The 22,388-nt window shown below is 37.5% G+C and overlaps 1 protein-coding gene across 1 annotated transcript in view; it reads right to left on the bottom strand.

Annotated features, from left to right (window-relative positions):
• The window catches only part of CEP162 (centrosomal protein 162), a gene marked incomplete at its 3' end in the record, with an annotated part of 49,025 nt that overhangs the window by 9,854 nt on the left and 16,783 nt on the right, over nt 1-22,388 (bottom strand). The window contains exons 8-24 of the mRNA XM_082305568.1: nt 20,734-20,798; nt 19,670-19,700; nt 19,152-19,274; nt 18,283-18,474; nt 18,031-18,112; nt 15,424-15,688; nt 13,943-14,210; nt 12,072-12,214; nt 11,149-11,376; nt 10,327-10,464; nt 9,254-9,366; nt 8,357-8,462; nt 6,579-6,705; nt 5,576-5,739; nt 3,946-4,050; nt 2,652-2,876; nt 809-1,473 (exon numbers count right to left, since the gene is read on the bottom strand). Coding sequence (XP_082161694.1) covers nt 809-1,473; nt 2,652-2,876; nt 3,946-4,050; nt 5,576-5,739; nt 6,579-6,705; nt 8,357-8,462; nt 9,254-9,366; nt 10,327-10,464; nt 11,149-11,376; nt 12,072-12,214; nt 13,943-14,210; nt 15,424-15,688; nt 18,031-18,112; nt 18,283-18,474; nt 19,152-19,274; nt 19,670-19,700; nt 20,734-20,798 — 3,040 coding nt within the window. The remainder of the gene's footprint in view (nt 1-808; nt 1,474-2,651; nt 2,877-3,945; nt 4,051-5,575; nt 5,740-6,578; nt 6,706-8,356; nt 8,463-9,253; nt 9,367-10,326; nt 10,465-11,148; nt 11,377-12,071; nt 12,215-13,942; nt 14,211-15,423; nt 15,689-18,030; nt 18,113-18,282; nt 18,475-19,151; nt 19,275-19,669; nt 19,701-20,733; nt 20,799-22,388) is intronic.

Below are 22,388 nucleotides of genomic sequence, written 5' to 3'. Positions count from 1 at the left end.
ACATATAAAATATAAAAAAAGGTTAAAGGCAGCATATCTTTGAAATTCCGTAACAAAACCTCGCAAGATAGCACCACCGTTACTTCTACTGCTCTGGAGGCATGACAGGGTGGGAAGCCCACAATGCTGGATACGTGCCTCATTTAACCAGAGGCAGCTAGAATACAGAAAACTCAGCCAAATCACCTTTTTTGGCTCCTCTTATTAAAAAAAAAAAAAAAAAAAAAAAAGAGAGAGAAAATAAGTGCTTTTAAATCATAATTCAGCTCTCCTATTTCAAGTATCTATTTTAGAACAGAATGTGTCACAATCTAAATATGCCAATTTCCTCTACTTTGACTACGAAGGGATCTAAGGGAGACTAGGTGAAGTGTAAAGTTTCTACAGTTGGTCAAATAAATCCCACTGAAAGCATACCCCAGTTTGAAGGAAGGTATGTGTACCAAATATTAATGCTATACAACACAAATACAAAGCATCTAAAATACAATGATTTATACCAAGATCTTTTTACTCAAAACCATGATGAATTGTAGCATTAATAAGAAGGATTAATATAGGTTTGCCTATAGAAAGAATCATGACAGTGCACTGTTCTAAAAAAAACCAAACCCACAAAAAAACCAAAACAAACCAAAAACTCAAAAAAAACCCCAAACCAAAAACAAACAGTGAAAATGAAATTTACAGAGAACATTGGCCAAGTATGAGCTAGCTTCACACACGGCTGACATATTAACGTGTCACTTCAATGCTGTATCAGCCAACACTTTAACAAGGTTTTTAAAGGAACATGTTGAGCATTTACCTTCGTATGTTATTTTCAGAATAAGCCAGTGTTGCTTGAGACTTCACCCTCTGCTGGTTCATTTCTAGAGACAATCTTTCTAGCTCCTCTTTCAGCTGTGCATTTTCTTGCAGAACTTCCGAGAGATTAGAATCGGAAAAGGTATGCGGTTGGTATATTTTGTCATTGTTGAAAATGCTTAGAAAGGGTTCACTGTTGCTGGAATTCCTTTTATCTGAGGTATTCTTTTTCAAGATCTCTGTCGAGTTTTCCTTATTACCGGTTTTATTTCTCAAATTATTATCAGACAACATCATCATCCTTTCTTTTTGAAGTTTCTCTACAGTTTTTGTAAGGTCTTGTATTTCTCTATTTTTGGTGACCAGTTCTTCATTTAGTTTTAGCAGTCTATCTTTTGTGTTACCTTGTTTCATTTGAGAGTCCGGGGACTCTAAGTCTTTATTATCCTTTTTACTTCTGAGTTTTAATTGGGAATTTTGACTTTTAAGGTTTTCAATTTCTGTCTGGAGGTTTTTAATGGTGATCTGATGGGTCTTCTTTAGATTCTGAAGCTCCTGTTCAAGTTCTGTAGAACCGGCTTTATCACCCTTCAGTTTTGGTGATTCGCTCATAAATTTGTAGGCAAGCAGTTGCTCAAGCTCTGCAAGTCTTTGCTCATACTGTATCTAAGGGAGGGGGGGAAGAAAAAGCAGTTTCCTCAAGTGTACTTTTATTATTAGCTCTTCCTATTATTCTTTAAAGTTACTGCACATCTGAAGCAAGATTTCACAAGAGAGGATACACATCAGTATTACTAACAACACTACTCAATCAGTTCAGAAATCAGTGAGTGAAAAAATTATGTGAAGCAAACTTAAGTCTGCTGTAGAACAGAATTACTCAAAACATTTACTACAAAGTAATCCTCTACTCACAATGAATGCAGTTAACTATGGGAAATAAAATTAGGTTGACAAGAAACTATTTCATTTTTATATAATTGAGTTCTCTTCAGATGTTATCAACTCAGACAGGCAAAGTAACATCTTATTTTAATACAGCAAGAAGTCTTTAATTTTTTAAAAATCTCTCATTATGTATTTTCCATGTGTCAGTTTGCAAACATTACTGTCACATGCCTAAAAATTGTACTTCACATTTTTAAAAAACATCTTAAATTGTAACAGGACAGATTTTTATTTTTATTTATTTAGAAGTATGAATATAGAAGTATGAATTCAGAGAGACACAGAATCTTTCTTCTTAATGAGCTGAGGAAAACCTAACGCTTCTTAATAGCCTGGAGAGCCTTTGAGGAAAGCATGATGAGGTATTCACATGGAGAAAAGGAGGAACAACTGGCCAATGCTTTCCCTTCCTGCTCATTAAGCACCTGCACAGTTCACCTCTTCCTCGAAGTAAAATGCTAGACTTCCATGCTTCCTAATGTAAGTTAAGACTTGCAATGATGTAATTTTTGGATAGAATGTTTAGTGTTCCCAGACATTCCCTGCTGTCAGCAGGCCTTTGAAACCACAGCCTTTGGTGCAGCAAGGAATTAGGTGAGCAGCTAAACCTGCTTTCATCCTGACCCACAGGATGAAACCCACTTACCTTAATTGTAAGAATTAAATTATTATGCCTCAAGAACTTGCCTTCAGTTTCAATACTACTCTGACAATTTCAATGCTCTTTTTATCTTAGGTGCTGAAGCTACTGAAATTCTGGTTATAAATTCTTTCAATTTTTTTTCCCCTGAATGTGGTCTTTGCCTTCAGTTTTCACCACTACTCTTTGTTAGACCCCAGTAACCTTGTGACTGTTACCTGCAGAGTAGACTACTCAACAAGCCTCCAACTTTTACCTTTATTTTTTGAAATTGTTGTTCCATGGCACGGAGACTTTTTTTAGCTTCATCATCTTTACCTTCAAGTTCTGTTTCTAACTTTTTTATTCTTCTCTCCAAAAAATCAACTGTGTTTGTTTTAGCTGAAAGATCATTAGTTTTCTCAGCAGCAGCAGCAGCATAAATCAAAGCAGGCAAAGAATTTGGATACCTCCTTTTTAGAATTCCTTCCATTTCTCTGATCTATCAAAAAAAAAATTAAGTCAGAAGTCAAAAAGAATAAAGTTCTAATGAAAAATGAACTAAGTGACAGAATGTTAAAAATGTTATCTACTTAAGCTGGGTGAAGAATAAAAACTAGAAATGCACAGGTTGAGATTTTTTTACATTGTTTACATTTAGGTTATTATTTACAGAAAAGCAAGACTCATCATCTCTTACTGACTGCCTTAAACATCATCTTAAACAAAATATTTCTGTGGACTTCAGATTGTCTTATGTCAAATGGACTTTTTATTTACTTTCTTAGCACTTAAATTGTATATGGCTCTTAATGCTGTTAAAGTATTTGCCTTTTTTCTGGACTTACATGCATGTTCTACTTTTCCAACTACTACAGAGATATTTCATAACAGTATTGAAATTACTCTCCCAACAACAGATTATATGCCTTTTATTTTGGAGTCTGCAATAAAATAAAACTAACACGTTGCATGCAAGACTAATAACAAGCCCCTCTGTTATCTATCACATTAGAATACCATAGGGGCTCTTTCCCATTTGTCCCACATCCCTACCAAATGCAGCTGCCATCTTCTAAAATTCAGAAAGGCCCACTTCCACCTGACTTTTCCTCAGTAGAAACATGGCTTTTAAGGTCCCTACTCCCCCAGTTTCATGATTCTCGTAGGAATCCAATAAAACTTAACACCCTACTCTCGAATCAACTTGGTTGAAATTGGTCATAATGTTAAAGGATTACTGAACATGGTCAGAAGGAGTCTTAGAAAATAAACGGAAAGCTTATGTGTGCTTTTGCCCTCTTGCCCCTTTCCAGGAAACTCTAAACAGTATGTTAATGCTAAAGGATTTTAAAAGGGTTATCAGTAAATAGCTTATTAGAACATACTAGCAGAAGAGCCCTTTCTAAGTAAATAATTGCAGCTTTTTGTGTTAAGAGTGTTCCATAGCACAAGTCACTTTATCATAGGGCTTCATTCAATGCTTTATCCTTATGAAAGGGCTGGTAAGTGTTGTAAGAGACCTTATCTGAAATAAAGGTTAAACGAAACACAGTTCTATTATTGCATACTTGTCGCTCAAGATCCTGAATTCTTTTAGCATCTGCTGCTCTATCTTGCAAACGTTTCTTCTGTTGCACACACTGATCTCCAGCTTCAGCTCTGAGCTTCTCAACCTATCCAATTTATGAGAAAATAAATTGAAATATATAGAGACATTGTCCTGTAGTACAAAAGTAAGCATTTCAAACACACACAATATAATGGAAGTATTCTGCAACTTAAAAACTGGTAATACTAATTTCTGTACTAACTGGTTCTTCAGGTTCTTAAACTAAGTTACAGCTTCTTCAAGCCACTTAAGATCAAAGGAGCTGAAACTAGCTACGGAAATCTAGAAGAGAACTTCAGCTCTGGGACATTCTTGTCTTCAGACCAGTAAATCTGCTTCTTTCTCCTATACTTCCAGTGTGCAGGCTTGGTTAACAACTTATAATACAAAGTACTACAGCGCATTACATGAATTCAGGGTGAGTTAAGGAAATAGTTTGTGATTTGCAAGGCTATGCTCCGTGATGAGATGTAGAAACAGCCAAAAAGCAATGTTATGTTGTGCCGAAATAAATGCTGACTTGCAGGATCAGTGGAAGGAACTGGATAGCTAATGCTCCTGCACTGCCATAAAGTCTGGCCACAAAGACTCAGAGCTTTAATCTAAAATTTAATCTAAAATTTCCTACCTTTATCAGCCACTATGATCATTGTACAGGGATATTACACCTTGTATACTTGGAAGTATTCCTATCTTAATTTCTCTCTCACATTGGCAATGTTAGCATAAGTAATGCTTTTATGCCAGCATAGTTTGACTAATCTGATTGTTTCTATGAAGTCAAAGCTCTTTATTGTTTTTAAACACCAGTCCGTCCTGGAGAAAATGAAAATAAAAATATTTTCTTTCACAGCAATGATACATTGGTCGAAGTTTGATATGTTTAAGGGATCTCCTTCCCTGGCTGCTCCTCCAGAAGCACCTCCTTTCATCTGTGATCTCTCTAATAAAACACCATGAAAAAATTCCAAGATGAATTATATTTTATCACTGGTAAAATTCTTTATTTCTGTGAATCCTAAGTCAAATCTACTGACAAGCAGGCAATACAAATCTCAGAACTATTCAAGATGTGTGTTTTAATTTTTTCTTGCTTTGTATTTCCAGTGTTTTGGCTTTTTCCTCCCTACTACAGCAACCAGAGAACTTTTCTAAGAACAATTTAGAACCGGTACTTAAGAGAAAAAAAAAGTGTTGCCTAGGCTACCATGGAGTTAAAAGGAGGACAAGAGAATGACAAAAGGGATGTTCCAGGTTGTTAATGTAACAATGGACTTCCTCTTCTTAGTGGAGAAATTCGCAAGTTTTAAGGAAACACAATACTTTTGTTTCCAGAAGCATTATCAAGATGTCCAACAGAAGCAAAACCAGGTTTAAAGCATTCTGCACTTGCAACTCTCACTGCATATCGAGTAATATCAATTTTCCATACAAAGACTCCGCGATTGATTTAAAGGTTATAAAGAGTTTACACGTTTTTCTCTTGAAAAAAATGGGATTATTATGAAGGATAGAATTACATTATACTCATCACTAGAAAAGAAATAATTTTAAGTTCCAACTTCTTAGATAAAGCTAGATATTATCACCTCTAGTTTTAGTTTCTCAATTTCTTCTCTTGCATCTTTAAGACGGGCTGCATCTTTATCCAGAAGATCTTGATTTTCTGCATACCACTGAAGTCGTCTCTTTAAATGAGTAATTTCCTGTTTGTATGATTCTTCCATAACTTTTAATTCATAAGACTTCTCACCTACAAGAATAAAACATCCTTAGTATTGTTTTATTAGTAATTATGTATTGAAGAAGTAGTTAGTCAACACTATCCTCCTCAGCACATTTCATACATTTACTCTTTTGACAATCCTGTTACTGCAGTAAGGTTTTAAAACCAGACCCTAATTAGGATTTTAAATGCAACAGTATTTGAAAAAAAACCTTTTCTCTCTCATACATAGTAGTACTCAGTGGTTCACAGTTTACCATGATTGACAATATAGAATATATGCTTAGATATGTATTGATCATACTCCTCTCATTTAAGGGCCAAACATTTTGAAGAGACATGGAGGTAAATACCACAGCTCTTAGCACTTGTGATGCCCGATATTGGAAGTGAAAGAGTCCACTTTCTGGCCCTCTCTCATTAAGAAAGCTAAAGTCAAACTGGAAAGAGTTCTGATAAGAATGTCAGAAAAAAAAAAAGTCACAAGGCATAAGTTATAGGTAAAAAATGGGCAAGATCTACATGGGAGACTAAGATGCAACATAGTAAATCTTTTCTTAAGAACAGAGTTTTCATATAAATGGAATCGTCTGTTTTCCATGCCCAGTGGAAGATGGGCAAGAAATCAAACTTAGGCAACAACAAAGGGCTTGGCTGGATACAAGAAAAGGCTTTCTAACAGAGTGCCAAAGGTACTGTAGCATATCCTTTGCTCTATGCTTTTATTAGAAGTTTAGATGATATTTGGAAATGGTCTAGATGCATTTGACTAAGTAATATTTTAATAATAAACAAGTTTTAGTTACATATTTATTTAGTGAAGCACAGGCTAGGCAAAATTATTCAACAAAATGATGGTGCTTTACCTGATGTGGATACAATCTGGACTTTTGCTAAATCTCTCTCCTTCTTTGCTTGTCCCAAGTCTACCTCAAGAGCTTGCTTATCTTGTTTGAGACGTCTTATCTCTTCTTGTAATTTAGTTTCTTCCTTCTGAGTTTTAGAGAAAACAGTAAGACAAGAAAAACTAAACACAAATTGTCATACAAAAAACCTGAACATGCTTTTTCACCATAAAAATTAAATCACAACAGTTGCGTCAGAGCACAGCAGCAATGACGTTTTCTAGTTTTGGTATTATTCTCAGGCCTTGCTATAGCAGAGCATGGGAAAACTTAAGCTAAACATAAAAAAAATACCATTTTTTTAAATAAGTCTTACATAACTGTCTTAGAAGTAGAAAACATCTGCCTTTTGAGATGGTCAGTAAAGAAAATGGCTTTACTTATTTCTAAGACTTAAGACTGTCGCTTAAATGGACAGATGTATTGTCCAACAGTTCATCTTACTACATTCTATTTCTCACCATTTTCTGCATGCATTCTGCTCTGTTTGCTTATGTGTGATCACTAGCAAACTTCAAGACTAAGTAGGACGAAAGGTCTCAGAGCCAGCCTCTGGAGACGGAGGCCCTTGGTCCTAGGGATCCATGGGTACGGGGAGCAGCAACGGGGTGGGGGGGGCTGAGATTTTGGGGCTGGCCAGTAAATAGACCAAGAGTCTAGGGCCAGCATGTGCATGTATGTGTGTCACTGCTACTGAACTCCTATCCTGATCTCCTGAATAAGATCAATCCGTATGTGCTCCTTGTGTTTTGTCCAAGAGTACTGTTAGTATTTCCATGGTGCGAGCAAAGGCACTGTTCTCTCTGTTATCCGTGTGCCTGGCTGTGTTAGTGTTGTCTGTGTGCGTCTCTTCATCTTTGGATCTCGTGTTCAGTCTCATTACAGGCTGGACCTAAGGGCCGGGAAGTGTGGCAGCGGCACCTATGAGGCTGGAACTGGGGGAGCCCCTGGAGCCTTAAGAACTCCAAGTCAGCTCTATCAGACCAGGAACGCCTCCACTGGTCCTGAAGCTAACTGGATCCAGATCCTTTTATCACCTACCTAAACAGTTGTTGTTTGTTTGGGGTTTTTTGTTTGGGTTTTTTTTGTTTTGTTTTTAAACAAACAAAAAACCCCAAAACCAACCAAACAAAAAAACCCAAACAAAAACAAACACCACCACCCCCACCCCCTTCCCAAAACAGAAGAAGCAGCTTTTAATTTCTGGTCTAACTATCAGAGGAAGTATGTACCAGAACAGTCCTGACTTGCAGTAAGCAGAGCAACAGAAGTTCCTGAAAACTTAATTTTAACATGACGCTTACCAAACATGCTCCCTCAAAAACACAAGCATCTGTAGGACTACATAAAAAGTTACATGAGTGAATAACAAATGATTCTTTTCACTCTGATGTTCTTTTCTAGAACTTACTTGGGACAGAGCAAGGATAAACACTTTTCTGGATTTCTCTTATGCGGGAAAGCTATAGAGATATCACTGCTTTCTGCAAGCTCTCACAAGATATTTCAGAATTGCCAGTAAACATGGCAGCACTGCCCTTCTTTCAGTGAATCTATGTCTTAGGGGATTACTTCTGAAAGTTCATTTGATGAGACATTTGTGATATAGAAGTGTGGCAAATAATCAGCACGAGAAAAGTAGCATGCTCTACTACTTAACTTACATTATTAGCCTACAATATGGATGGTTATGCATTTTTTGTAAGGACACATGACAAATAGGCTTGGTACACACCTACCTGTGCTGCTCGAAGCTCTGAAATCAATTCTGTGAAACTCTGATTTCTGGCTGGTTCAGAATCCTGCACTATTCGTGACTGGATATTAGTCTTCTCCATCTTTTCTCTAAACAGCAACAGCAAAAACAGTTATGCAATGTGGTGACTTGGCATACAAACAGTGGTGAATTAAAAAACAAACACTCCCCCCCCCCCCCCCCCAAATGGTACCACAAAGTCAATCCGCACAGGCTCAAAACAAAGAAAGAAGCAACTTGGTACTACATCTTTATACCAAAAAATTTCACCTGTAAGGTGAAATCACCTTGCACAAACTTGTTTGTTGGGACTACACAAGGGAGAGAAACAAAACCTACTCTGTATCAGTGGAACTCATCTACGGGCCTCTTCCAAGCAAAGATTTGTAAATTAGAAGTACATCCAACTTCTAGGTTTTTTCCTCATTACTAGCACAGGATGCAAATCTTACAGGACCTACAGTGCAGTGAATCTAATGGTTCATCCACTACCAGGATCTCTTGTGGCCCCTATCTACTGTGTATCTTACAACAGTATCAAAACATTTTGACACATGCGCAGAGCTGTAATAGCAGAACATGTGTAGTATACGTATTGCATATTCTGATATGAATAAAAGTATTTGAATTTTAGCATTGAAATATTCACCAAATGGAAGACTCTAGTCTTCCCACAAGTCTTCAACACCAGCAAGATGACTAAGGATTAAGTGCCCATAATCAACATAAATCAATTCTCAAAAGAAGAAACAAAACCACAAACCCAAGAAACACTGGAAAACCTGCACCTGACAGACTCTGCAATGATTCTTCATAAATAAATTAATAAACACAGCTGAAAACTCCAGAGATTTTAGGTCAGATGTTTAAATGAGCCTACCTTAGGGCTATTAATTCAGACATTAAACACTGATTCTCCTTAAACATTCGTTCCTCATTTTTCTTGTTTTGGATTTGTAGCTCTTTCATTTGTTTGTATAACCTCTCATTTTCCTAAGATGAGACAGACAAAGTTAAAGAATGTTCATAAATTACTGTTTTATCCAGTTCAAGAACAATTGTCTATGATTTGCATAGTTTGCCTACTGAAACAGTGGAAGCAAACACTAAATGTTTTATTACTAAGTTTCTAAAATGGATATCTACTTTCATTATCCTTATGCTAAAGTAGTATACAGTGACCTCTACAATCTCGTCCAAGTGTCTGTTCACTCTGGAGAACCTAGGCCAGTTCCCCTGCAAAGCTATCCCAACTATATTCTAAAAGCACATACATGGATGGGTGCTGACAGATCAGAGCTCAGCCTGCCCATGCTCCAATCCTGTGGACACAAACCGCCACCAATTCGGGATGCTCACAGCCATACTGGCAAGACATTGTGCCTATACCAAGAAATGCTGCTGAGCGCCAGCTGGAAGCTGGTTAAACTAACCTATTTGATTTTACAGCTGCAAGTATTCAAAAGGATTATTAAAGCTTGCATTATCCATTTCTACACCTGACTAAGTAATAAACATCAGGCACACTAATAAGGTTTCCTTGAAATCAGCTGCTCAGATCCTGTGAAAAACACCAAAACCAGAACCCTCCAAATTTCTAATTTTGCTTAAAAATACTAGTTTTCTACTACATTTGGGGCAAAAAAATTGTGGTTCTTCATTGGCCATAAAGTATTTTCCCAGTTCTCAACTGACAAGTCAGTATATTTTTACAATTTAGAACAGTTACATGGAATCGTGGAAAAACAGCCCAAACTAGACATGTCTGAAATACTTTTTAAATGTGCAAATATATGTTTGTACATACAAAACATGTATGTTTGCCCTTCACACCTAAATTTCATCCACTTTTCAGATAGCAAGATAACCATTTTCAACAGAAAAGTAGCAACCATTAAACAATTTTGTTTCTGAAACTGTCTAGAACACAGCTCAATATGCTGTGTGGTATACCTGTTGATAACCTTGAATAATGACCTCTTGATCTTCAATTTCTTTTTGTATTTGTGCCAGTTTTTCTTCAGTGACAGGAAATGTTGCTGTATGATGGGTCCACCCCTTTTCTTGAGTCAGCTCTTCCATACTTCTTAACTTTCAGAAAGAAAAAGACACACAATTCAGAAGAAAGTTTTGTTAGCAATACGAAATTCTCTACAAGGCTACACTTTTACAATATAAATAGGTCAATCTTTTCATTAAGATATGAAAGCAAACCAATGAGCCAGTCTTATTATTGGAGTTTTACAGAACCGTTACAAAGCAGGAACAAAGTATAAAAAGTTTGGGAAAAGTTAGTTTTACCCTCCCTCTTATATTCTTATGTATCTAGACAGGAGGGTATAGTGGAATAACCCTGGAAATATGCCATATAGACAAAACACAACATTGAAAAATGCATCAAAAAATGAACAACATCTCAACATAGTCTTACACGTTATCTATAACAAGTGGTATCTGTTAATCTCTTATTAATTTTTTTTTTTTTACATAAGAGTAAGTTAAATCTTTGCAAAAAACCTGCTGCAGAACTCTCAAAATAGCAAACTAAAGGAACTCGGGATAACATAGTTTATCTCCGTAGAAAACAAACAAACAAAAAAGATCATGTCTTATGGGCGATAAACGTAACAGCAGATATGCATTTACAAACTAGCAGTGGGTGTGTAAATCTGGATTTTCTGCTCATTAACAACTCATGTAAAATAACATTAATTTAATTTTCAGAAGCAATGTTCCTCCCGTTCTGTAGTAATGGGATAAAAGATGATAAAGTACCTTACTCTGAAGAACATATTTTTCCTGACCCAACCGAGAAAGCTCTTTTTCATGCTGTGTTTTCAGTTCTACTATCTTTGTCTCTATTTCTTTCTCTTTTTCTGAAACCGTGCTGGTTAGCTGTTGAATCAAATCACGAGCTGTGTTCAGGTCCTCCTCTGCAACTTGTACTCGTTTTAGCAAATATAGTTCTCTATCACAACTTTTGATAGGAGAAAATGATAAATCCTAGTGAAGAGAAAAATTCAGGGAAACATTACACTGAACTGAATGTTTACCAAAAATTCTGCTCATCAATTTTATTTAACTGGATTGTCTGGCTCTTAGCAACCACTTAAGGCACTTGAAAAGAAAAAAAACCCAAACAACATAGCAAAACATCTTGTATTTACTTTAACGAGCTACTTTCTCATTTCCAAAATATGTATGAGGAAAACAAGCCAAAAAACCAACAAGAAATATACACTTCTCATATGAGAGCCAGTACACAGCTACTGGAATTATTCTATTATGCATCTTACTTTTTGAAAAGCAGTAATGATTTAGGTATTCAATGAATAATTTTTTATACAGTTTATAAGGAAGAAGGAAAATCCATCATGGTGCTGCAAATTCAGTCATTTTGGAGATGTTAGAAGAGACTATTAAATATTCAATGCAATGAAAATAGAAAAAAAAACTCCAAACAGTAGTACTACTTAACATTCATAACAGAATACTTTTACTTAAAGTTTTATTTAAAAATTTCCCCTTTTCTACCACAAAATAGTAATTTTTAGAAATTAATAAGCATTCCAACTTTAAGTAAATAGAATATTTCAGCATTTTCCAATTTTGTGATAATTATTAAAAGCCTTGACAAAATAGGCTTGCAAACCAAGCTGTACATACTATAATTAAGAGCATCACTGATTATTACTTACATGCTGATACTGCCTGCAATAATCCATAGCCTGGTGTCCAAGATTATTAACAACTGATTGGCCAGACATAACTCTGTTAATACTTCCCTTTGAAGCTGGTTCATTTGTTGCAGATCTTATTATCCTAGTAGCAAATAAGACTTCTTCATTTAGGCAGAAAGTAAAATAGAACAAAATTAAATTCAGAATTTAATGTCGTTTCAAAAAAATCTATTCACGTGATCCACCCCTTAGGCATATAAATAAAGTATTCTACAACCTGAATTTTGAATTAAATATAGAAACTTGAGAGCAATGAGACATCATGGAAAATGTAGGTTTGTTTTTTTTTTTTTTAAAGTAAGGAACTGATGACAAGATAAAACAAAACCCAAGGGAACAACTGAAACAAGTATCTGGATAATAAATCCTTCATGAAACAAGGTTAACCTCAGTTCTCTGCTCAAGAAGTGGCCAGTTATCTAAATATACAGAAATACAACATATTTCAAGCTATGGTGAAGGTAAGACACAGCAGTTTTCAAAATGGACTTTGGAGTGCAGACAGCATACAAAGACATGCAACATTTATTTGTTGCATCAAATAGCAACCTGTCTGGAAATTAAAAATGACTGAAGTTCCCCCTAGAGAGTAACTAACATAGATGGAACTATTCACATCTTAAGTCTTCTGAAATACAGATAGTAACTACAACTGCCATTTCATTTCTGCCTATACCAATTTAAGCTAAGAGCTCCAGCTTAGGAATGTCATACCTGGAAACAAACAGGCAATGATCATTTCCCTTAATACTTTTTACATTTCTCACACTATCCCCTCACAAAGCTGCTCCCTTCGCACTGATGATCGGGGGATTGTTTGATTCAATGCCATTCTCTTCCTAGCTTTAGAAGTCCCTGCAGAATGCATCCTGGTGAGATTAACTTCTCAAGTCACCTAAAATTGCTATGGAGAATGGCTATAGCTAGAGAGGGAAGAACATGTTTGAATGAGGCTAGTGGCCTCATTTTCTTGGGACTCATCATTCACCTCACCACCTCCATCTGCCTGTACACCCTCCTCTTCTCCAGGAAGCGCCACAGCAATGCACTGAGGAACTAAGGTCCCTTAGTTTTGACAGCTGCCACTGAAGCATCTCCCCGAGACGGGCAACATAATCCGAAACTGCTTTTCCCAACACTACCTGCAGGTTTTTTAAAAGCATTACATGCTAGAAGTGTGCTAAAACCTGGGCATCTGTTGAGTTATTTTCCCATGCCTCAGAGATAGCAAACATCGCCTGCAAAGACACTAAGCTGAATTATCTTATGAAACTCTTCAGGCTTCACTCAAAAATAAAAAAGTTCAGTCCTTTACTTGCAACTCAGCTTTCACAGGACTGCATTGGTATTCTCCTTTCCTTAGTGTTACAAGAGACATGAACAGAAAATATGACTTTCTTTTTAGTGCTTTCTTTGTACTCTAGGAAAGCAAAGATAAAAAGAAGCTGAGAGTAGAAATTCGGCATCACACACAGAAGTTAATGTGTCAGCAAATCTTTGCATTTACTGTAATGCAAAATATACATTGTAGATACTTAATTTTGCACACCAGCTTTTTCTATTGTTTTAGTCCTACTGGTGAACAACAGGTAAGTCTCAAACACAGTGGTGCTATATGTGAGTGGAAATGAAACAAGACTACAGTGCAAAGCTTTATTTAAAAGTCTCTCTTCCAGCAACTTAATGCTGATACAGAAAAAAATCAGTACTTAATTGCATTTGGCTTTAAATGTCTTCTACATTTTGATTTTTTTTTTTTTTTTAAGTGTGAAGCATGAACAGCAAAGCTCTCTGCCTCTTAAAATTCTGGCTTCTTACAACAGAATTACCTTTAGATCTTGCTCTATCTGCAGGACTTTTGGCTTTCACACTGGTCTTTTTGAAAGTTTCTTTTGGTGTTTTCTTCTCATTAACTGGAAAAGACTGTTTTGAGAATGAAGTGGGTTTCCCATACCCAGAACTTCTAACTACCCCATGAGGACCATATGAAGATTTCTTTTTATGTAAAGGTGCTGGACTTCTCATATTCTTGTATAACATTGGTTTAGTCGTCATTGATTCTGATCTTTCATTCTTCACGGAACAAGACTGAAGAGCCTGTGATAGAGCACATTTGTTTAAAACAAGTTTTAGGCTCTAGTGTAATCTGAAGGTAACTTTCACTGCTAAAAGAACATAGAACCAGTTAACAGAATTACACAGCTGTAAGACTCGGAGCGGAGGGAAGCATTATTTTTAACCAAATTAACAGTATGTCATTTTGCAGAATTTTACTACTTCCGAAGTATACGTAGCGCAAGTATTTTGTACTGGCTCCATTTAATTGTTCTGGGAAGTTGTATTACATTACCGGATCTTTAGCTTACCAAAGCAGGTAGCTGGTGACTAAAGGCTCATCACAGTGAATGCAGAAACCCAGCGATGAAGAAAGGAACAACAGCAGGCAGAAGAACCCTACTAAGCTTGATCATCAAAACCAGAGCACACAACTCTTAAGACCAGCAAATGAGAAAGCTTAGCCTGTTGGCCCTGGTGGGAAGTCCACCAGGATGAATCGGCCAAACAACCTCTCTCCCTGCAATGCCTTGCAGACAGAGCAGGTGCTTGCCTAAAGGAGTGTGGGGCTAATTTAGGGGATGAAAGGAGAAGAGAATTTGGGGATGCAGGGAGAAGATTTGGGATTATGTAAATCTTGTTATGGAATGTTTGAGAGGATTGTAAGAATGTGCAAAACCTACAGGATGTGTAGGGAAAGGACAAAAACTGGGTAAAGGGAGAGATTAAGGTGGATCAAGCAGGAACAAGTGTGGGAAACAGAAGGAAAATAAGATTAAAGAAGCTGGTGACATGACCAGGTTGCTGGTCAGTACACTTGTCTGACTAGGCCCCACACTGATCATTCCAGTCTGTCCTATATTCTTATTGAACTGTATTTCGAACTGTCCTCTCTGTAGGTATGCTCTCTATTCTGAGGCTGTGTGTCTTTATATACGTCACCCCAACGGGAACACGTGCTCAGACTCGCTAATAGCTGCAGCTGGGGACATGGAACCGCAGCAGGCTTGCACATATTGGGCTGGGACAGGAAGAATCCCGTGGGTCCCAAAGCCCACTGGATTTGGCTACCGCTAACAGCAGCAATGGTAACATGAGAGTTTCAAGAAAAACAGAGTTTCATGAGAGTTTCAAGAAAGTTTCAACACTCTCTCAATTTCTAAACATCAGAGCATAATCAAATGACAGGCAGTCTAAAAATATACACATTTAAAATGTATTTCCATATAAAAAAAACCTGGTTGATACTACTTACTTGTTTAGTTTTGCTGCCTTGTGAAAGCAGAGTGTCTTGTACTATTTTTTCTCTTAGTACATCAGGCTGTACTTCACTGGTCTGAATTTCTTTCTCAGTCACGCTCTGCAAGTTATCGTCATTCGCAGCTGTCTGCAGAAAGATGGTCTCTTCTCTGTTAAATTTTTCAAATAAGTTTGTCTCCCAAACCATATTATTCTGGTGCTCCTTAAAGGGTGAGTGGCTGATGAGGTCATTTGCTGGGTTGCCTACCAGTTTCACAGGACTACAAGAGAAAGGAATAAAGTCATATATAATAAGACTTTTGCCCTTTGCTTTTCTACCACTCTGGAAGAAGTGGGCCATTTTTATCCACCTGAGGGTGCTGAGAGAGCTGGCTGATGTCATTGCGGGGCCACTCTCTATAATCTTCAAGAAGTCGTGGAGACTGGGGGATGTCCCAGAGGACTGGAGGAAGGCAAATGTTACCCCTATCTACAAGAAGGGCTCAAGGGAGGATCTGGGTAATTATAGGCCCATCAGTCTTACTTCAATCCCCAGGAAAGTCATGGAACAGATCCTCCTGGGGGCCATCACGAGTCAAATGAAGCACGTGATTGGGAAAAGCCAACACGGCTTCACCAAGGGCAGATCGTGCCTGACAAATCTGGTGGCCTTCTATGATAAAGTGACCTGCTCAGTTGACATGGGGCGAGCAGTCGACATTGTCTACTTGGACTTCTCCAAGGCTTTCGATACAGTTCCCCACGGCCTCCTCCTGGAGAAACTGATGCGTTATGGCCTGGACAAGTGGTCTGTGCAGTGGGTGAGGAATTGGCTGATGGGCTGCACCCAAAGGGTGGTGGTAAATGGCTCTTTTTCAAGCTGGCAACCCGTCACAAGTGGGGTCCCGCAGGGATCGATACTGGGCCCAACGCTATTCAATATCTTCATAAGTGATCTGGATGATGGGATCAAGTGTACCCTGATGAAGTTTGCTGATGACACCAAATTGAGTGAGGAAGTAGACACTCTGGAAGGGAGAGACACCCTGCAGGAAGATCTGGATAGGCTGGAAGAGTGGGCTAACAAGAACCTTATGAAGTTTAACAAGGACAAGTGTAAAGTCTTGCACCTGGGAAAACATAATCCAGGAGTGCAGCTCAGACTGGGATCCACCTGGCTAGAGAGCAGCTCCGTGGAAGGGGACCTGGGGGTCCTGGTGGACAGGAAGCTCAATATGAGCGAACAGTGTGCTGCTGCGGCCAAGAAGGCCAATAGGATGCTGGGTTGCATCAAAAAGGGCATCACCAGCAGGGATAAAGAAGTCATTATCCCTCTCTACTCGGCGCTTGTCAGGCCACACCTGGAATACTGTGTACAGTTCTGGTCCCCGTTACACAAAAAAAGATGTGGACAGGCTGGAGGGGGTCCAGGGAAGGGCCACCAAGATGACCAAGGGTCTGGGAAGCCTGCCATATGAGGACAGGCTGAGAGAGCTGGGTTTGTTCAGCCTTGAGAAAAGGAGGCTTAGAGGTGATCTCATCACCATGTACCAGTACTTAAAGGGGAGCTACAAAGAAGATGGAGACTCCCTTTTTACAAGGAGTCACATGGTGAGGACAAGGGGTAACGGGTACAAGTTATTGCCAGGGAGATTCCGATTGGACACGAGAGGTAAATTTTTCACAATGAGAACAGTCAATCATTGGAATAATCTCCCCAGGGAAGTGGTTGACTCCATTACACTGAACACGTTTAAGACTCAGCTGGACATGGTGCTGGGCCATCTCATCTAGATTGTGCTAGAAAGGTTTGACCAGATGATCCTTGAGGTCCCTTCTAAGCTGGTATTCTATGATTTTTCCTTTAGGTATCAGCTGTAAAGACTGCTTGAATTTGAAAGAGCCACTAGGTTCCTTTTAAGAACAACCTTGCAGATTTAGTTGTATAGATTCACTCCTACGCTGTGGAACAAGAGCTATTTCCCAGCCGTGACTGTTTTTGTGGGGGTACCAAACTCGGCTACAAGATGAACACCTGCAAGCATGAAATTAATGCTAATAAAACAATGAATGGTAATTTCTGCTGGGTGCTGCTATGCGATAAGCTCCCGAAACTCATTTGTTAAGCATAACTTATTTCTGACAGTTCCAGGGCCTGTGCTTTCTGCTCTAGACACAACAGCTGGAGCAAACCAGAAGAAGGTATGGAGCATAGGTTAGTAAGAATCACGACAGCATGCAGAATAAGAGGATTTGATCTTAGATTATGGAGGTTGGAGAGCTAGGATAGGATGTGGGCTGAAATCCATGTATGAGGGGAAAGAGCAGAAGACTGAGAAAGCAGAGACCCTAGCTTTGATAGCTGTGAGAGTGAGGAACACTCCTCCAAATGACTTGGCAAACTTTGCTCCTTATCACTCAAAGTTTGGGAATCCCTGTTCTAAACCAATTAATCCTGTATATTCATTTTACAATTCACTGCAAATGCCATAACGCCAGTGCAAGACATGATGACATTTCACTGTTTAATTAGGGAAAGAGACAGATGAGTTATTTAGTAAGCTGTTTTTCCACAGCTAATGGACTTAATTACAATTCTTAAAATGTATTCTGAAATAAATACCTCTCAGGCTCCACATCAAAACTTCTGATATTACATGAATGTCCTTTAATTGGTTTCATCAATTCTTCCACAGTAGGTAAATCTAATAAGTGCAAAATAGAATAAAGAAATAAATGAATGAAAAACAACTTAGAAAAATATTTGTAAAAGGGACAACTTTTAAAAATGTTTCATAAATGAAGTATTAAAGATATTACTAGTTCACTCATTTTACGTGCTTGTACAATACATGCCTTCCTTTGAGGTGTTTACCTGATTCAATAGTTGACATGTTTTTTGAATAGATGTCATTATTTTGTGAAACACCTTGCGCTAAGCATTCCGAGACTGCCATTGCAGAATCATGCAGTTTTTGCTCCTCAGTGTCTCCCAAAGACTGATCAATATGATGGTATGCTTGGTGTAATGCTTCCATGTCACTGGTGGTTTGCCCATAGGAAGTGCCTGTGAAAAATGCAGGCTTGTAAGAGAGACTACAGGATTTTCTGTTTTGGGAAACATCCCACTGGAGCCTGTGTTTCAGTTACTAGCTTGGTCTATTATGTGGTGAGAACAGTGATTTCAGTTATGAAAAAAATATTTTAAAATCTCATTTTTACTATAAAAATAAACAGTTGCCAAGTTAATTAGTACATACTAAATAGTCTCATCTACAGTTTGCATGCCTCTCTACCCTCCTCCCCCACCTCAATATTTTATCAGTACTAAAACTAACAGCGTATGTGATATAACTATTTTAAACAGATACCATCAGAGCCATACTCTGGATATAAGTGACATACACTGTTCACAAAGTTTGGTAAGAGAAAGTATTTTATAATTGCGTTCAATACTGTCAAAGAATTTTAGCTACGATGAATAACCAAGTGTAAAAAGCTGTCTTTTTAGCAGAAACATGACTTCTTCCTGAAATATTTCCTCCTCTTTTCAAGACTTGTTACTAAAAGCTACGGGCTTCATGTTCACTGATAACCTAAGAACAAATGAAGACATCAGAGCCACCTATTCTACTAAAGTAAGATTTTGGGGTTTGGGTTTTGGTGTGTGTAGTTTGGTTTTTTGGTTGGTTGGTTGGTTGTTTTTTTTTTCTTGTTTTTTTTTTTTTTTAAAGCAACCCTTACCCGCTTCATTCATTTCAATTCCACTGACTTCTTCAGGCAGATAATGTTCACCAGGAGCTACATCTGACGTTTCAATGGCCTTTTGAAGTTCTGTAGTTGAATCTTGTGAATCAAGTAATACAACTAAAACCAAGAAGATAAATGTTAAAGAAAACACAATTCTCTTATTTATACTCTGTCTACACTGGAATTAGAAGTATACCAAAGCTTATCTTGATGTACTAAACATACAAAAATGCTATATAGATTATTCTAACACCATTAATGGTAAACTGATTAACTCTTGATTGCAGGCATCAAAATCTAACTACTGACTAGATGTAGTAAAATAAAAAATTACACTGATGATCACTTTGAAGTGCTAGCATATAGATTAATTTTTAACCATTTCAGCCCAACAGACTTTCAGTAGAACACAATAAAATCAGGTGAAAAATATCAAAACAGTAAAAACCAGGTAAGAAAGTTTCAAAAAGTTGTATTTAGTATTCTCCTACTGATTAAAGTTTATATTTTACCTTTAGCCAGCATGCCGGTGTTTGCTTCTTCCTAACAAAAATAAAGAAAAAAAATTACTTTTTGAATTTCAGGGAAAAAAAAAAAAAAACAACTGACGAACTTTAAAAGTTGGTCCAAAACCTAAAAACAGTTCTTAGAACTTAGAACTAAGCAGTTCTTGGTGCTCCAAGAATATGCACGTCCCTAAAACTCTCCTTAGGATGCCAAAAGGTCCTCAGCATCCTGTACTCCAAACCTCTCACAAGTGACCAGGAACTAAATGCTACTTCGCATAAATGGAATAATGTTCTTGCACTTTCCTGGTTCTCTTATATTGTAATTTGAGGAAAGAAAATAACGTAGCAGTAAGTACGCTGCACTTCCATTCTATCTGTTCTTTTCAAACATTTAATAGAAATACTACTCTAATAAACTTACTTAAAAAGAATAAAAAAAACCCCATTTATGTATTATAGATGAACGTGTCACACTCTATAGACTCCTTTCATAAAAAAAACAAATCAGAACATGTGCTCCAGGAATGCACCCAATGCGCTCCAGTCACATGTGCTGCACATCAAAAGACCTGACTAAGCTAGTCGACAGCAATAGCCCCAAAGCTCATACAGTGTAGATTTTGGGACCTCTGTCCAAACTGCTTTTCTGTACAGAACTACTTCCCTCACTCTACATCACTTGCTGGTGTAGACACCACCTTAATAGCTCCAAGAGAGAGATTAATCACTACGCATTCTGAGGCTGAGACTCCAACCTGAGCTCATCATTTGTGCACTCCCATACACAGTTCTTAATTCAAAGGAGGAATAAGCAGGAAACCCTGTGAAGAACTTAATCCTTTCAGTGATTTATCACAGGAAAGTGTATGTCCTTAATAGAACAATATAGTCCCAGGATCATGATATTCTTTTCTTTCAGATAGCACATATTATATAAAGGTTTACTATTTTTACAGTTATACATTGCAGAGCTTTTACAATTCATGCAAGTAATACAAACATTTAGTAAGTTATACCTGTTCTTGAGGACTTAAATCAACTCCTGACACAATATTTTGATTCATCTGACTTCCCTCAGTTTTAAAGACAGGATTATCATCTGTTTCTTCTTCAAAATCTTCACTGTAGCTGCCTGAAGAGTGAAATAAACATCAAATAGAATGAATATTCAAGGAAAATAAAGCAGTAAGGGAAAGCCATTTCCTCTTCCCCAATCTCTCATCTAAGAACAGCTACTGCCACTATTACTCCTTTCACAAAGGCAACAGAAAGGTTTTGAGACTGAGTGAGGTACTAAAACTATGGTAAAAGTCACACATAATGTCTCTGAATTCAAAAGAAGTTTGTCTTATGATATACTTTACCTCTGTCTCCTCAAGGCATACTTGAATTGGCCCTTTTATCCAATCACTTTCTCTCACTTAGGGGTGAAACGATGTAATTTCCCCCCTAGTAGACAAAGGACTGTCTACATCCACCGTGACAACTCCAGCAGTTTTTAGGTACAGAATCTGTTATTCTGCTTCCTCTGACCTGCTTTGGTGGCCCAACAGCCACTCTCAAGAGTAAGCATTATTTAAAAACACAAGTATGTCAGAGAACGAATTTTACAAGCAAGCCAAATGCTTTTCCTTCAGTCACCTAGATCCTTCCACAAGTTCCAATTCCCTGTTGCCGTATCTCCGCCACTCAGCTCCTGTGGTTACAGGCTTCAGTGTCTGCATTATCTATAACGCCTAAATCTAGACTGCAAAACACTGCTTTGTAATGTGCTCTTTCTGTGTTTTGTCACCAATACAACTGACACACAGTCTAACTATGTGTAAGACTATGTAAAAACTACTCTATGAAAAGTGACTATTTCAGCATTCTCTTTGGTTTTGGACCATGAGAATTCTGATCAGCTGAAAACAGTTTTCTCATACTGACTTAAGACACACACAGTGCTTATACTATTCCTGCACACGTATTATCCACTATTTCGTTTGCTATTTCATGAAATAGCAGTTTGACAAAGACTAAACCAAACCACACGTAACACACAGATTGCTCATTAGAGGTACTCCATAGAAACTGTTTTCCTAAAAATCAGAAGTATCAATTTCATAAAACTGATGGTAACAATCAAGTAATTTCAACCGTTTTCCTCAGAAAAAGGCTACCAAATTGTTGTAGCATTTCTGCTACAACTATCATGATCTCCTGCAATCTACAGAGTAAGCAAACTTGCAAGGAGAAAAGATTTCCTGCCCTTAAGGTTTACAAACACAGCCTCTTTATGTTTCAGAAATTCAAGCCTGACAACAGGACCTCTCAAAAGTTCAGCTAAATATATAAATTTGAAAATACAATCTGTTGATTAAATTACAGGAATACATTCTATCTTATGTTAGCAATGAAGAGTGAAATAAAGAGAGATGACAAGTGAAAGACAAATAAGCAAGATGGAGTGTAGCACAGAAATTTGGGGAAAAGATCAGGTAAGAGTAATACTGCAGATTACAGAGATTAAACTCAGGTATGAAAAGATAGTACAAAAATACAGATAACAGTTAAGACACTGGAGTAATTCAAACATTAAGATGTATTTCAACATCAGGGTCATTTTTAATTCAGTTCTTTATCGACAGTTGCTTGGGGGTTTTTTGTTGTTTTTCTTTTAGACATCGGTCACAATAGATTAAAAATCCACTTCAAAACAAAAAAGCACAGACCAAAAGCA

The sequence above is a fragment of the Platalea leucorodia genome (assembly GCF_965183815.1).
Source record: "Platalea leucorodia genome assembly, chromosome: 3".
NCBI lineage: Eukaryota > Metazoa > Chordata > Aves > Pelecaniformes > Threskiornithidae > Platalea > Platalea leucorodia.
Note: the sequence above shows the minus strand (reverse complement) of the source record. Positions and strands in the feature narration are given on the sequence as shown.